At 42.3% G+C, this 15696-nt stretch overlaps 1 protein-coding gene and 1 long non-coding RNA gene across 19 annotated transcripts in view; one reads left to right on the top strand and one right to left on the bottom strand.

The window, feature by feature from the left end:
• Positions 1-15696, bottom strand: part of STARD13 (StAR related lipid transfer domain containing 13) — a 513518-nt gene that overhangs the window by 223657 nt on the left and 274165 nt on the right. For 2 of the 18 annotated variants that reach the window (XM_072795470.1, XM_072795472.1), the window contains exon 1: positions 8129-8301. The exons of 13 other annotated variants lie outside the window; for them this stretch is intronic. In XM_072795470.1, coding sequence (XP_072651571.1) covers positions 8129-8252 — 124 coding nt within the window. In that variant the 5' untranslated portion in view covers positions 8253-8301. Of the gene's footprint in view, positions 1-5286; positions 5378-7062; positions 7207-8128; positions 8303-15696 lie in introns of those variants that run through there. 3 more of the 18 variants (XM_072795497.1, XM_072795487.1, XM_072795494.1) reach the window with 3 other exon arrangements.
• On the top strand, positions 6866-11474 carry LOC140615710 (uncharacterized). The gene is made up of 3 exons (XR_012016183.1): positions 6866-7008; positions 7670-7881; positions 8556-11474. It is a non-coding gene; the product is annotated as an uncharacterized lncRNA (long non-coding RNA).

Raw genomic sequence — 15696 nt, 5'->3', positions numbered from 1 at the left:
AATGAAACAGCCTATATTGAAATATGTGAAAGTTTTTTGGTTTTGTTTTTTGGCTTTTGTTTTGTTTTGTTTGTTTTACTTACTAAATTCTAACAATGGCTCATCTTTTACATCTATTGCTTATGAAGTCTTTTTTTGGGACTAAAATAAAGATGTAACTTATTTCCAAGACCATAGGGACAACTCCTCATAGCTGGAGAAGGTGCAATCTATCATTGTTTTTGAAGAGTTCTGGGATGAATGCAACTCACTGTAAGTCAAAGGAGGGAGGCAGTGCCTTGCCTTCCTTGTGATGTTGTGACAATCCATACATCCCCATGAAGTGGCACATTAGTGTAAATTACACTGTTAAATATTTGTACTTTTAGGACATTATTCTAGCGATAAATATTAAATTTCAATGGAAAATGCTTTCAAAGATTCTTCAAGGAACCTGGAAATATTTCCACTTTATCTGATGGAGAGAGAATAAGAAGCATCTGATAAGACTCCCCAACTCAATGTCATTGCTAGTAAATGTATTAATTTTCATGGGATTGTACAACCATTACCTCTTATACTCATTTAATTTTCCTACATAGGAAGGAGAATGAAAAATATTCACCAAACACAGTCTGCCCTGATGAAATAGAGGTAAAATATGCTGTATTACACAAAATAACAACCGTAAGAGTCTGAAAAATTCATTTTGGATGAAAATGTTACTAAGGAAATAGTCTTTCTGAGAATACAAAATGGCTTGATAGAGCTGATTTGCAAATACAGTATTGTGTAGTCATGGCACATTCTATAATGTCCTTTTGCAATTTCTGGAAGCTTGCTCTATTTCTGGTTAAATAGATGAGTTAAGTGATTTGAGCAGCCTAATAAAATTCGTGTGCTTTGCCAGGATAAAACCACAGTACTAAATTAATATCCTGCACTACAGTCCCAACATGCTTTGACAAGGATGCTATTTCATGGCTCAATAAATACTTATTGACTAACTACAAACATGACAAAAATGTTTGTCCTTCAACTCGGCTGTTTTAGGACTAAACATTCAAGGATTCTGAAAAAAGCCGAGGAATGTCGTAACGCTTTTCAAACCACTTTTGTTTTCATTTTGCAACATCACTAAACTTGCAAAAGAGCAGAATAGAAACATACTGTTGGATTATCTCCCAGTAAACTACAAGGTCTTTTAGTAAATTTTTCTTTATAAATTGTTTTGTTCAGCAGAAGATTTAAAAAACACAATGAAGGAGTGTATGTTAACTTCATTAGATATATGCTTCATCTCTAAATGATCAAGTCGTTGAACAAAAATTATAACACATGGTCTTCTCGAGGAATTGCAGCCAACTAGTGGGGCTTCTGTGTCTTATTCAGAGCAACCACCAGCAATTAATGAACATGATCATTTCCTTGCTCCAATTCCAGAAGGAAATTGTGTTACTCCTAAGGGTTAGCCAGCATGCTACAGATAGGTTAGGCCAAGTTTAAGCTACTCTCCTTACAACTGCAAAAATTCAAGACACTACCTATTTTTTCACTGAGAAATTTCCCTTCAATCAGCTTTATAATGGACAAACCATAACTGACAAAGAAAGGTGAGTAAATGGATGCAATCCTGCAAACTTCAATATAGAGAACTTTTCTTACAAGCTAAACTTTGTTTGATTAGACTATTTCTGGATATCATGACGCTGGAGAAGTCATCTTTCCAATAGGAAGCTCTTACCTCATTATATGGGGGCCCCCACAAGTTATAATAACCATAGAAATATTCCTGTTAAGGAATATTTTATACATAATATTTTATTGATATTAATATATTTTTATAAATATAATCTTATATAATACAAGTATATTAATATACTTATAAAATATACTTTTTAAAAAGATTTTATTTATTTATTCATAGAGACAGAGACAGAGAGAGAGAGAGAGAGAGAGAGGCAGAGACACAGGCAAAGGGAGAAGCAAGCATCATACAGAGAGCCTGACATGGGACTGGATCCAGGGTCTCCAGGATCATGCCCTGGGCTGCAGGCGGTGCTAAACCGCTGCGCCACAGGGGCTGCCCAATATATTTTTATTTAATTAACCATATTTTTTATTTTTTTGTGAATGAGGGCAAACTTGAGCAGTGTTTCCTTCAAGTATTATTTGAAATTTTTAATTTTTACTTTGCAATACCATTTCTAAATTTTAAAAAGGTATATTTTATTAGTGAGACATGTTTTTATGATTATGTTTTATTCATCAACAGTTCTGGAAGCAAATAACTGTCACAAAAGTTTATTCAATATAGTGCTACCACTCTGCTGCTATAAGAATGCTGAATTCAGAAACAGCGTTTCATTTTCTAATGCCCTAGAAATTTAGCACACCTATATGGATAAAGTTCACTTCAAATAGTGTGCTCTAAATAAAGGGTCCCCTAGGATTCTGTCCTTGGCCCCGCCCCTTATCCTAAGTAACCCCTTCTAAGTCCTAAGGCTTTACTTTATAGTAGTTATATGCCAATCACTTCTGGATTTATCTGGCTTTAATTTTTCTTCCAAACCTGTACTTGTGTATCCATCCACCTCTTTGGCTTTTATTGTTGCATGTTTGATAAGCATTTTTGGTCTAATTTGGCTCAAGGAGAACTCTTCACTCCTCATCTGTCTTATGCTAAAAAAAACAAAACCCAAAAAACCTTCCTTTTGCAGCTGCAACAATCAAATTTGCCAGCGGGCACTGTCTCAGCCCATCGCACTACAAACCCAGGAGTTCTTTTTCTTTCTTTAAAGATTTACTTATATATTTGGGGAGGGGTGTAGAGGGAAAGGGAGAGGAAGAAGCAGACTCCCCACTGAGCGCTGAGCCTGATGCAGAGCTCCATCCTAGGACCCAGGGATCATGACCTAAGCTGAAAGCAGATGGTTTGACCTGAGCTGAAGGCAGATGCTTAACCAACTAAGCCACCCAGGTACCCCTAAACTGAAGAGTTCTTGATCCCTCCCTTAGCTCCAGCAATCAATCTCAGTGCTGTTGTCTCTCCATTCAAGACATATTCCAAATCTGTCCCTTTCTCTCCATCTCCATCACTATCACTGTTTCTCTCTCACCTAGACTACTCTGGTGGCAATTTAACAGGGCAGTGCCAGTCCTCTGCTTAAAATCCTTTGCTTCTTATCATATGCAGAACCAAATCCAACTTTCTTGCCCTAACAACAAAGCCCAAACCTTTTTCCCCCCCTGTAAAATAACAAGCTCATTCCAACTCAACTTCAGCAAACCTTTCCTTAGGGGCCTAGAATATGACCTCATGCTAGACACAGACTTGGGCAAGTAGTTATTATAAGTCAGTGGTTCTCAGGCCAGGCTACCCAGTGGAACTACCTTTGGAGTCTGGAAAAAAAATGCTGATCCCCAGGCCTTATCTAAACTGAATTAGAATCTCTAAGAGGCAGGCAGGGCACGGATATTTGTGAGAGGCTCCTAGTGATTCTATTTGTAGCGAAGGTTAAGAACCCTGATATAAGTGATATGCTTTCCATCTCTCTGATCTTAACAGTGTACTTACTTAGATTTTTTTTGTTATTGTTAATATAAATCACATCTAAATATACTCTCCTTTCAAGAGATGTTAAAAAAAAAAAAAAAAAAAAACCTGACAGAGTGGGATGGCCTGTTCCTTACAGGCAAGTGATAATAAAAAGGAAGGACTCTGATATAAAACACATGAAAAGGATCAGATAGTATCATCCTGCACTTTCTGATTATCACAGAACACAGATTTTAATAAGGAACTTTTTTATGGCCCACGTCCTATTCTTGATCCCACTCTGCATTAAAGTCCCAATCTCCTGTTTACATCACATCACAGGATGCTACTGTTGACTCTGAGAATGAATAAACCTGTTTTAACATGACAAAAACTCACTGAAATTTGGTGGAATTAGCGTTTCTAATCAAAACTCAAACTTTTCAGTGTTTTAAGTTAGTTTATTCTTGGCAGCAATAGAACTTCCTGTGCCTAAGAGAAATGATTTAAAATGAGACCATAAAAGAGATCAAAAGACTTGGATATCAATTAGTTCACAAGCTACCTAAACACTGTTATGTGAGTATAAAGGAATGAAACATATGGATTACATTTCCATTAACATAGAGTGGGGTTTTAAAATAAAGGAGCAGAAAGCTTTAGAAAACTCATTTGGATTTTCTCAGACCTTAACATTTGAAAAGTAGTTCAAGCTGCTTACAAACACCAAAAGCTGAAGGGTATGCTGCTGCTTACAGAACTTAAAGATGCTATAAATGTTAAGAATTGTCACCAGTAGCGGCTGATTAGAGATCTGGGGAAGCCAAAAGAACCTGTCACTCAGCTACCTTGAAGAAACCTACATTTAGGGCAGCCCAGGTGGCTCAGCGGTTTAGCGCTGCCTTCGGCCCAGGGCGTGATCCTGGAGACTGAGGATCGAGTCCTGCATCGGGCTCCCTGAATGGAGCCTGCTTCTCCCTCTGCCAGTGTCTCTTTCTCTCTGTCTCTCATGAATAAATAAATAAAATCTTAAAAAAAAAAAAAAGAAACCTACATTTAGACTTTATGACAGCATCTCCTTCTTGCAGCCCTTGACTTCTTATAGTGATGGTAGTGGGCAAGGCACACCACACAGGAGTCCCCGACAAGCTAGAGGTATGACTGTTTCAAATCTCTATAAGCCCATTCACTAATCAGCCCATCAGGATGACTAGGGGACAATGATTCTAGGTGCACAGGGTTATCTTTGTCACACCAAGAGTTTAAAAAAAACAAAGATCAACTTTTTCCAGTTAACTTTGAATTCTTTTTAAAACTAACTGCAAGTGACAGCCTTGGGGAAAGGATTTGAGGTCCACGTGTCTCCATAAAGCTTATGGAAGAGGCAGAGTGATGTAAGACAAAATGGGCACAGATGCCCTTTGACTTCTGAAAACCTGCATTAGAATCCTGCTTTGAACACTCGCTTTGTCATCTTGGGAATAAATAACAATCACCACCATTATTAGACTAATCAATACTCAGATAACAGGTGAGAAATACTCTTGCTGACCCCTACGGGGTTAGGGTCTTAGGAAATTAAAAAAGTATGAGTTGGCAAATATGCTACAATCTGACGAAACTCTGGCAACCACTGCAGAATTGGAAGGCCCAAGAAAAGCTCCCAATATCAATCCTTCTTTAACAGTAACTTAGCTCTTTAAAAATTTGTAATAAGTTGGCCATATTTGAACATCATTCACATCTTATCCTCCTATGGATTTCATTACCTGTGTTGTTGTGATATGTGTTGAGAAATGCTTTTTCTGATTATGTATAATCCTTTCCTTCCTAAATATGGCCCCCGGCACAGAAATCTGCAGGCTTCAGTATGGTTACACGGTTCCATTTCCTGTCTTTCTCTCTCATTGACAAGACAGCCTTTTGCGAAGAGAAGCAAGAGTGAGTTAGAATAAGGATTTCCTTCCTTGGGGTGTAAAGGAGTAAAGGGGAGAATCAAATATCTTCAGGATTCTCTAGGCAATAAATACAAATTTGTTATGAAGCACACTGAACACTATTCCATTGACTAAAGGTGAGAAGAAGATTTTAGGGAAATTAAAGAAGTCCCAGCACACAACTTTCATCTGATAGGGGAAAAAAAAAAGCCAGTATCATGTCTTAGCAGGGTGGATGCTCTCTGGGGGTACATTCACATAGTTGGTTATTCTGATACTGTGAACAGAGCCATATAAAGAACACTTTTACAAATGAAGAACGCTTTCGCCTAGAATTGATGCCAACATTAATAACTTAAGTATTTCAGTGTCTCATGGCCAAAGTTCCATATTTTAGCTACCTTAGCAAGAAAACCCGAGAAAATCAATTTGCATCTAAAAGCTCCTTCATGGAGCTGGCTTGGTTTTGTGGCATGCATCCCAGCTTGCTTAAAGAAGCAGAAGTTGAAGTCAGCTTCACAGAGGATTGTTTGGTGCTAGGTGAATAACCCGCTGGCATCCACTGTTAGCAGAGTGGTAAGCAGATTATGGGTAAGCAGATATTAATATTCCGATTAAACATTTTAAAACCTCATACCGCTATTTTAAAAAAAAATGCACTACTCTGGAGAACTTTTATGCTTACCATTCTGAAGCCACTTCAAGCCTTAAGTTCTATATACTCACAATCTTAAAATCTCTACCTGTGGTTTATTTCCCTTTGTCCCTCCATCGCTTTAACTGAACTGCAGTGTCTAAAATTCATGTGAATAAATGACTTTCCTGGACAGCCTTAATGTTTGTATGTCTTTACATTTCACTCTCTTCCTTTCCAGATCTTTTTTTCAAAAAGACAGGGCTGCAGTCATCTTTGGCCTCAACTTCTATAAAAACCCAGCACAGCCTTGGCAGCCCTCCTGGAAAGACTTCTTGCTTCCTGAAGATCCATTGATTTAACAAACTTAACAAACTTAAATAACAGAAGCTTTAAAAGAGACATTTGCAGTAAGCATTCTGAAGTTATGAAGCAACAAACATTTACTAGACCACAAAAATTTCTCCAACACCATCCATCATGTAGATTATACAATTTAGCACCATAACAGGGAGAGTTACTAATTGTTATTAATTGAGGTCTGCAATGCACATACAGGTCTTTAAAAATCAACAGTCAAACCTCCTGGTTACCACAACTTATTTCTGGGTCCAGACCAAAAAAGTCTGTTTATTTCTTGGACGCTTACTAAAACGGGGTCACTGTGTTGGACAGGAGACATGGGATGAACATTTTACGCTGACAACATTGAGTGTCGAAATCATCTGTAATCCCTACTCCCGATTTGACCAGTTAGACCAAGAAGGACCTCATGACCAAGGTGAATACAGACACAGGGCACCTACTCCAGAATGCCCTCAGGCTGATGGGGAGAGGTGGCTGTAGGAGTGTAGGGACAGAACATCTAGCAAACTATTCTACAGTTCTACTTTAAGGAAAAGGGGAGGAGCTCAGAGAAGGTAAAATCTCCCATCTCACCCTTGGCATCCCTTCCCTCTGTCCAGGCTTCATACCTGCTTCTTCTCTAGAACTCTCTTCCATCCTTGTGGTCACAGACCAACTCAGGAGATATTGTTGGAGAGACAGGAGGCAATAAGGTCCAGAGATTGGACTGTTGGTCTGCCCAGGGGCCCTTCCAACCACACTTCCCACAACACCAGAGACATCTTCTAGCAGTCAGTCCCTGGGAAAAGTAATCCTAAATCCCACACTGTTCTGGAACTGGGCGTAGGGCGGCTTCCCTTCCCTTATTGGGGCAGGTATGATGTAGTGACTAACGACCTGCAGCTCTGAATGAGGGCTCTGAGAAGGCTCAGACCGCTCACTGCGTCCGCGGCCCTACAAGGAGATGGTTCCATGGCACGAGCACAGCGTGGGGAGGCTGGGGGAGGTGCTGGGGAGGACGGTAGCGGTAGGCTTCTGACCCCAGCAAGGATTCTTAAGGACCCCTGAGCGCAGAATAATCACCTCTTCTCCTTCTCTAATTCGTGGGCAACAGATTCCAAAAGGGAGGCCCCTCTTGTGTAATTCCAAAGCGAGGAGAGCCTGAGTCACAGCGGGGCGGGGGCTGTGGGCGGCCGTGTCCTCGCACCAAGAGCCGTCCACCTGTCTTTCCCCCAGGCCGCCCCTGCTCCCCCGGCAAACATCTGGTCTCCCTTGCTTCGTCCCGCACCCCCACCCCGCCGCTCGCAACACGCGTGGAAAGGGCGAGTTGGGAGAGAGGCAGCGCTCGCGGAGAGCCCCTCGGGCCGGGCGCTCATTCATTCACCGGCTGGAAGGCGGCGCGGCCGGGGCCGCGGGACGGGAGGGAGGCAAGCAGGGAGGCCGGCCAGGTGAGCCCCGCGCCCGCCCTCCGCCCCGCGTGCGGCGCCCCGCAGGGCTGTCAGCGCGCGCTCGGGGCAGCGCGGGGAGCGGGGAGCGCGGGGAGCGGGGAGCGCGGGGAGCGGGGAGCGCTTGGAGCGGGCAGCGGGCGGCGGGGAGCTTGGAGCCGGCGGCTCGGAGCTCCGAGAGCCCGCGCGGGCCGCGCCGGCGGGCGCCTCCTGCCGCCTCCTGCCGCCCCCTTGCCGCGCGGGCACCGACCTGCCAGCCGCCTCTCCCGGACGCTCTTCCACAGCCGGTCCCAGGCTCGGGCCGTGGAATCCCGCAGCTGCTCGCTGATGGACCGCCGGAGCTGCGTCGCCGAGGGCTTCGGTCCGCTGGTCATCTCGGCCCCGTCCTCATCGCGGCCGGCGGGCTCGCCCCCGCCCCCCCCGCGCGGCCCCGCTCAGACGCCCCGACCCGCGGCGGGCGCGACATGGGGCGGCCTGGCCTCTGCGCCCCGCCGACCCCCCCGCTCCTTTCCCGCTTTCCCTCGCTGCTGCCCTGGGCTCGGCGCCCCCGCCCCCGCCCCCGCCCCCGCCCCCCCGCCGGCCCGGGCCCACGCGCGCAGTTCCCACCCCCTCTTCGGTTTCACTCGCAGCCCGGGGCCGCACCACAGCCCATTTCTTGGCAGTTTCCATTTTTTCAGTTTCAGAATCGCCACCATCACACCCACAAAGTTTAAGCTGTGCCACAGCCAGTACCATGATAACTCGGCATAGTTTTCCTGACTTGGAGCCACTTGAAGTCTTGTATCCGGTGTGGCTGACACTCTTTCGCAGTTTGACACTAGTTAGTGTTCTTGGGTTTCATGTTAACCTTTCCTGATCTCATCGATGAAATGATTACCCGGCTGCAATCAACCCAGTGATTTTTCAAGAGTCCAAGTATTACAGCCTCTGCTTTGGAGGAAAATAACTGAAAATATTAAGGCCAAACCACGAGTAACCCACATTAAATACATTTACATACCGTGGAAAAGCATTTAAAATCTAGATAAAATATACATGAAAAGTAGATATTATGAGTAAGTGAGATATGAAAATTGAAGAATGTTAAGGTATTTTTAGTCCACAACATGAAGTAGACTTATAATTAGAAGTTAACTGACTCCTGCAGGGAAGAGGGAGGAAAGGTGCTTGCTCTTCTTGAAATACCTCCAGAGGTGGTGACCAAGGCATTGGGTTCCAAAGCCTCACACATAAGATGAGGACATTGCTGGTTCAGGCCTCAGGGTGTCCTGCTATTCTCAATGTTTTGCTTTTTAAGTGCTTGGTGGACCTTAGAGAAAGTCATTTTGACGACATTTGATGTAATTCAACGATGTGATTAATAGCACACATTTCAAGTTTGGCAAGAGGAATTGAAATATTTCAAAAGAAAACTTCTAAATTACTCACAGTAAAATTTCTGGAATATCATTTCTTTTTGAATGTCTTTGAACCAGACTGCCAGAGGGCCAGTTTAATCAGCTGTTTTTTTTTTTTTTAAAAACTTCAGGTGCTCCACATGAGGTTTGAAAATTAAACTGCTGAATCCTTTCTCGATTACATAACTTGCTCCTGACTTAAGGAGTGGAAATTATCAGCTACCTTAGGTACTCTTGCGGCAATTTTACACTTTAATAAACATTTCCACCACCAGTTTATACTGTTGGTAGAAAATGGGGAGGGGGGAGATTGATGGTAAAAACAGTCTTTAATTGTCTTATTTGTTATCTTTAATAATCAAAAATGTTCACTAATGAAACACACTTCAGAATGAGCTAGAAAGTAATGATTGTGCTCTTATGCGTCATCCCAGTAAACCTTTGAAATTGTCAGTTATGAAGCAATAAGTCATGGATCAGAAATGGGTTGGAAACTATGGCAGCCAGTTATAGACTAATCCAGATAGCTTTCTGGGCCCATGCCAAATACCCTTTTGATTACATCCTCTGTTTTGTATGCATGTAGTGGTAACGAAATTCTCTGCAAGAAGAAAGATCTGTGTTATCTTAAAGTGACTTCTATACAGTCTAACAACAAAATGTTTCAGTTACGTGCCCAGGGAAGCTGTGTATTAACTTTTAAAAAGGACCTAATTGAATCAAACAAAAGCAGTAGTTGTAACAATATTTGCACAGGAATAGAACCATACAAGGAATATTCCAGCCATTTCACTAATCATTTAGCTCCAAATATCCTGGACACCCCCCCACCCCCGGTCCTTTCTAGGACATGTTTTACATTCAGATGACATGGATTAGGGGCTTTCTTTAAATGACGAATTTGAAGATAAATTCTTGCAGAGCAAGTTTGTTTAGTTCTGATTGTAGAAGAGTCCCTGAATTCAGGACCATCCAAGAGAAGCCAGATGAAAGACTAAAGTAATCTTCCTGGAACAGCTCAGCCCATCTCCCTACCTGGCCCTGGGTTGCCAGCCTCTCTGCAGGAAATCTCACAGTTGTGCACATGCTGCTGCTGAAAATGCAAGGCTTCTAAACTCACAAGAACCTCAGGGCTACCTGGAGTCTCCATGCAGGTTCTTAGCATCCATAAGCCCTATCTCAAAGCTGAACCTTGGGATCCCTGGGTGGCGCAGCGGTTTAGCGCCTGCCTTTGGCCCAGGGCACGATCCTGGAGACCCGGGATCGAATCCCATGTCGGGCTCCCGGTGCATGGAGCCTGCTTCTCCCTCTGCCTGTGTCTCTGCCTCTCTCTCTTTCTCTCTCTCTGTGTGTGACTATCATAAATAAATAAATATTTAAAAAAAAAAAAAAAAGCTGAACCTTAAGTAGGACTCCTTTAAGGATGACATTCCCCCACCCTGGGGTCTTCACCTTGAGCAGATGACAATAATGTCTACTTCAGAGGAAAGAAATCCCCACCCGTGCTTTCTAAGAAAAGCACCTCTTCTTACTAAGACCTAGTCCTCCACCTGTGCTCTGTTTACTGTCCTTTCTTGTCCCCATGAGTACTTTGCTACCTGTTATTTCCTCCTCTATACTCCCTTTACCCTCCACCTTCTTCTAAAAAGGCTCACCCTTCTTTAAACCAAACAAAACCGCAACCCCCTTGGCAAAGCGTGCTGCCTCCATCCTGTATCCCTTGGAAAAGAAATCTTCCCTTATCAATACTGCCATCTGGTCTCCCTCACTACTTCACCGAAACCTGTCTTTCCAAGGTCACCAATAATTGTCTGGTTGCTAAATCCAATGGATGTTTTGCGTTGCTGTTGTCCTTTCTAGGTCACGTGGACAATGGGACACTGCTGACCATTTGCGTCCTCTTGATGCTGGCTTGTCTCATGGCTGTCAGGCCACATGGCTGAGGTGTTTGTTTCAGAGCTCCTCCCCCCACCTCCAGGGTTGGCATTCCCTGTGTTTCAGTTTTCAATGCCCACCCCCCACCCCACACCTTTCCCTCAAGCTCTTGTCCCTGGGTGATTGTATTCTTTCCCATAGTTTCATCCCTTACTTCCCAGCTCCGTAAAGACAAAAGTACTTGTGTTTAAGAGTGTAGCTGGACACAAAGGATCATAAGGGAAGGGAGGGGGACACTGAAGGGGAAGTCATCAAAGAGGGAGACAAACCATGAGAGTGTCTTAACTCTAGGAAACAAACTGAGGACTGCAAGAGGGGAGGTGGGGGATGGGGTAACTGGGTGATGGGCATTAAGGAGGGCACATGATGTGATGAGCATCATATGCAACTGATGAATTACTGAACTGTACATCTGAAACTAATGATGTACTATATGTTGGCTAATTGAATTTAAATGAAAAAATAAAAAAAAGAGTGCAGGCACAGTTGTGTTAGACTCTGGCAAGTTTCTGCCTCCACATCACTTACCTCTAAGATTGTTTTGTGGATTTAATGAAATAATCCACTTGGTACAAAGAAAGGATTCAGTCAGTGAGTACTACCACACTGCTGTCCTATCGTTATCATTATCACATTGCTGTCCTACCCCAAATCCTTCCTGAGCTCCTCCAACGGGCCTTTCCTGACACCCAATCTAAATGACTGCATTACTTCCTCTCGTGGCATCCATGAGTGCTGTAATTTTCTTTGTAGAATTTATCACTTTGGACATTTTCTTTTTTGTTCTGGTCTGTCTCCCAGGGAAACCTGGAGCATTACGAGACCAGAGGCCTAGTCAGCCTGACTCACTAGCGCGTACTCAGCACCTAGAACAGTCCTTGAGAGTAATGTTCAGTAAAAACTTGTAGAATGAATGATTCTACTCCAGCACTGTGTATCGTTTACCTTACTAACGGATATCTCTAAAATTTTCCCTGCGAACCCGCTCTTCCATCTCTATTTTCTGTTAGCCAGTGATGCCACCACTCGTCAATTGTCCAACAGAGATACCTAAAAGACATTCTAATTCCTCCAGAATTTCTAATATTGCTTCAATCTTTCTCTGTGTCTCCATCTCTGGAGTACAGGGTTTGGTCAAATTTTATTCTTTCCTCTCCTGAATTTCTTCTTAAAAGATTCACATTGGAGAGCTACTGCCCTCACTCAGCTCTGTTTTTATACATTCCCTCTACTGAAAGACCTTCCCCTACTTTTTTTTTTTTTTTTTTCCCTCACTCATCCTTCGGGAATCAAGTCAGATGTCAGCTCCCACTGAAAGCCTTCTACAGATCCCAGTGGCTGGGGTGTTCCTTCTCTCCCGTAGGCCAGGCAATCACAGAGTACTGTAGGTAACTTTCCTCTCAGCCTCCCCCCATAGTCCTGACTTCCTCGAGCTGGGACTAGTACTTTTATTTCTAAGTCCCATGTGTCTTTTTTAGTGAACAGCACATAGTGGGATCATTTTCTGACTCAATAAATATTCTACTATAATTTTAGATGACTGGTTATTACTAGGGACTGCTCCTTAGTATAAACATAACTTTTAATTATGCCTGTGGCTGTGCTGTTTCATTGTCATGAATTATCCCTCTCTTTTCTTTTATCAAGTTTAGTCATTTTCACTATAGAGAATACATAATAGTGATTATAAGTTTTTAAACTCAGAAAATTATAAATAGAAACATTAAAATTACCTGTAATATTACCAAGTAGGGAAAGCTGAAAACATTTGAAAATTTTCCTTTTCAGTTTTTTTCTTTGCATGTTTAAAAAAACAGGAATAATTTTAACACCCAAATTTTGAAAAAATTTTTCACTTAGATTGTGAGAATCTTGCCAGTCTATTAAGTTTTTTTTTTTTTTTTTTTTTTTTTTTAGATACAGTTTTGGGACGCCTGAGTGGCTCAGTGGTTAAAGGTCTGCCTTTGGCTCAGGGCATGATCCTGAGGTCCTGGGATCGAGTCCCACATCAGGCTTCCTGTGGGGAGCCTGCTTCTCCCTCTGCCTATGTTTCTGCCTCTCTCTGTGTCTCTCATGAATAAATAAATACAATCTTAAAAAACAATACAGTTTTTAGTAAATGTGTGAAATTCTGTTGGATAGACACATAATTTATTTTAAAACCTTCATAAGTTTGGACACTTCATTCCAAATTTCTGAACTCGCAAATAATACTATGATTAACAACTTTGGTGAAAAAGGAAAAAAAAAGATATTTTTTCTTAGCCTTCTCTTAATGTTATATAATTAAGACTCATCACCACTGTACCAACAACCACAGGCAATAAGGAGGGCTTGCCACTCACCCTCCTCTATATAAGAATACCAACGACTCTGCAACTCTGTTAACTTCTGAACTCTTCTATACCCCCTTCTATGTCCAACTCATCCTGTGCCGTCGCCGCTTATAACTAAGAATGGAGGAACATATCTGTTCACTTGCTGAGTATTTTGTTGTCAGAAGCCTCTGCTTAGAAAAAGAATTCAGTTTCTAACTATACCAGACCAGCAAACCTTTGCCAGGAACCTAAGGTTATGATCCCTTATTTTATACTGTTTTTCAGCTTCGTTGTAGGAAATTGCCTTCCTTACAGTGACCCATTTCTCCTTGCTGCACAATAGAAGGGTAAAGAGCTCAGTGTGACTCTTTCTATGCACATTCTTTCCCCCAGAGAAACATGATGTGGCAACTATTCCTTCAGCACTCCCTTCAGGCTATATTTCAGGGTCTTGTTATGGAGATTCTGAAATGCAAACTCATAATATTTATTTCCTCATAAAAGAATATTGCTGAAAGTTCTGGAGAAGCTGGTTTTCATGCTGGCTCCTTAGCTCATAGTCACTGATCTGTACCTGTCCCAGTGGGTGTGTCTTGTGCTGCACTGCCAAGCTCTGAATCTGCCAGTCTTCTAATGCTAACAGTTGTGAGTGCTTTTGGGTTTTGTTCTGTTACTTAAAATATTGTTGGGCTCCATGCTTTCTTGGAAGCAAATTTGGTGTTAGCCATGAGCTCCGCACTGCTGATCAAAATCTTTGGCTATGTTTGGTATTTTCCTCATGGACACTGATAAATGCCTGGAATCTTGAGCCTTAATGTCATGTCATAATATTTCACTGACTTTACAAATATGGTAATTCCTTTCTGTATTTTTCATGTATGCTTTTGGGGACTCTCATATGGGAGATCCTGGGTCAGCGTGTCAGAAATCACTTATCATACTTACAGGCTACTGGATTTAAAGTGTCTAGTGACTGGAATCATCTTGATGTCTGCTTGCGGACACACTGTGGCATTCTTCAATCTGTTTATTCAGCCATAAAGGTTGAATAAATGTAACTTCCTATACAACCATGCTTTATTGCGTTGACATAAGCAAATTGACTAGTTAAGATTCATCTGTTTTGTGATGACTGTCTGTGTACAGAGGCTTAGTTTTAGACCTCAGCATGTTTGGGGGACACTCAAACATATCCTGTGAAGTGTGTCTTGGTGCTACCAAGCTCTTAAAAGCCAATAAACATATCATCTAAGAGTTGGAAAAGACAAGCTCCCTAGCTTGCTTAGGCAGGAAAGTAGTGAGGCAGGTAAAGGAGGCAGACAACTCCACACCAGCTGGCTGTATGATTTGGACAAGTTACCATTCTTTTCTGTTCCTCTGCCTTGACATCTATAAAATGGGAATAATAATAGTGTTTCCCTCAGAGGGTTTTTGGCAAGGATCCAGTGCAATAATACATGGGAAATGCTTAGAATGGCTCCTGGCATATAATGAGCATTCATTAAATGTTAGTTATCATTATCAATATTATTTGGCCTACAGCAATTCTGCAATTCTCATGAGATTCCAGCTAAATTCTGCATAGCATCACACCAACTAACAAGAAGACACTAAAGAGTGGCAGAGAATAGCAATGAACTGGGGAGGTATAAGAATGGAATTCAAATCTCAGCTCGGAGAATGATTAGCCAGAGCATTGGTAGAAGTTACTTAACCTCCCTAAACATCAGCTTCCTTACTTGTCTAGTGCTGACAAGAACATCTGTTCTACTCACCCTGATCAAAGTTAAACTACCCATGAGAGGCTTATCAATTCAAAGTGCTACCCAAATGAAAGCTGTTGTAGATAATAGGAAAGACTGGAGACCATCTACATTTGGAATGTACATTGCCTACTTGCATTTTAAAAATGTATTCATTCAGGGCACCTGGGTGGCTCAGTCTGTTAAGCATCTGCCTTCAGCTCAGGTCATGGTTCTGAAGTGCTGGGACCGAGCTCCATGTAGGGTTCTCTGCTCAGCAGGGAGTCTGCTTCTCCTTCTTCCTTTCTCTATTCCTCTGCTCCTCCCCACCCAGCGCTCTTTCCTTTTCTCTCTCTCTTGCACTTGTGCACTCTCTCTTACAAAATAAATAAAATCTTTTAAAAATAAAATAAAAAATGTATTTAT

This window comes from Canis lupus, chromosome 24 (genome assembly GCF_048164855.1).
Source record: "Canis lupus baileyi chromosome 24, mCanLup2.hap1, whole genome shotgun sequence".
Taxonomy (NCBI): domain Eukaryota; kingdom Metazoa; phylum Chordata; class Mammalia; order Carnivora; family Canidae; genus Canis; species Canis lupus.
The sequence above is the reverse complement of the archived record's forward strand: the minus strand, read 5'-3'. Positions and strand labels throughout refer to the sequence as shown.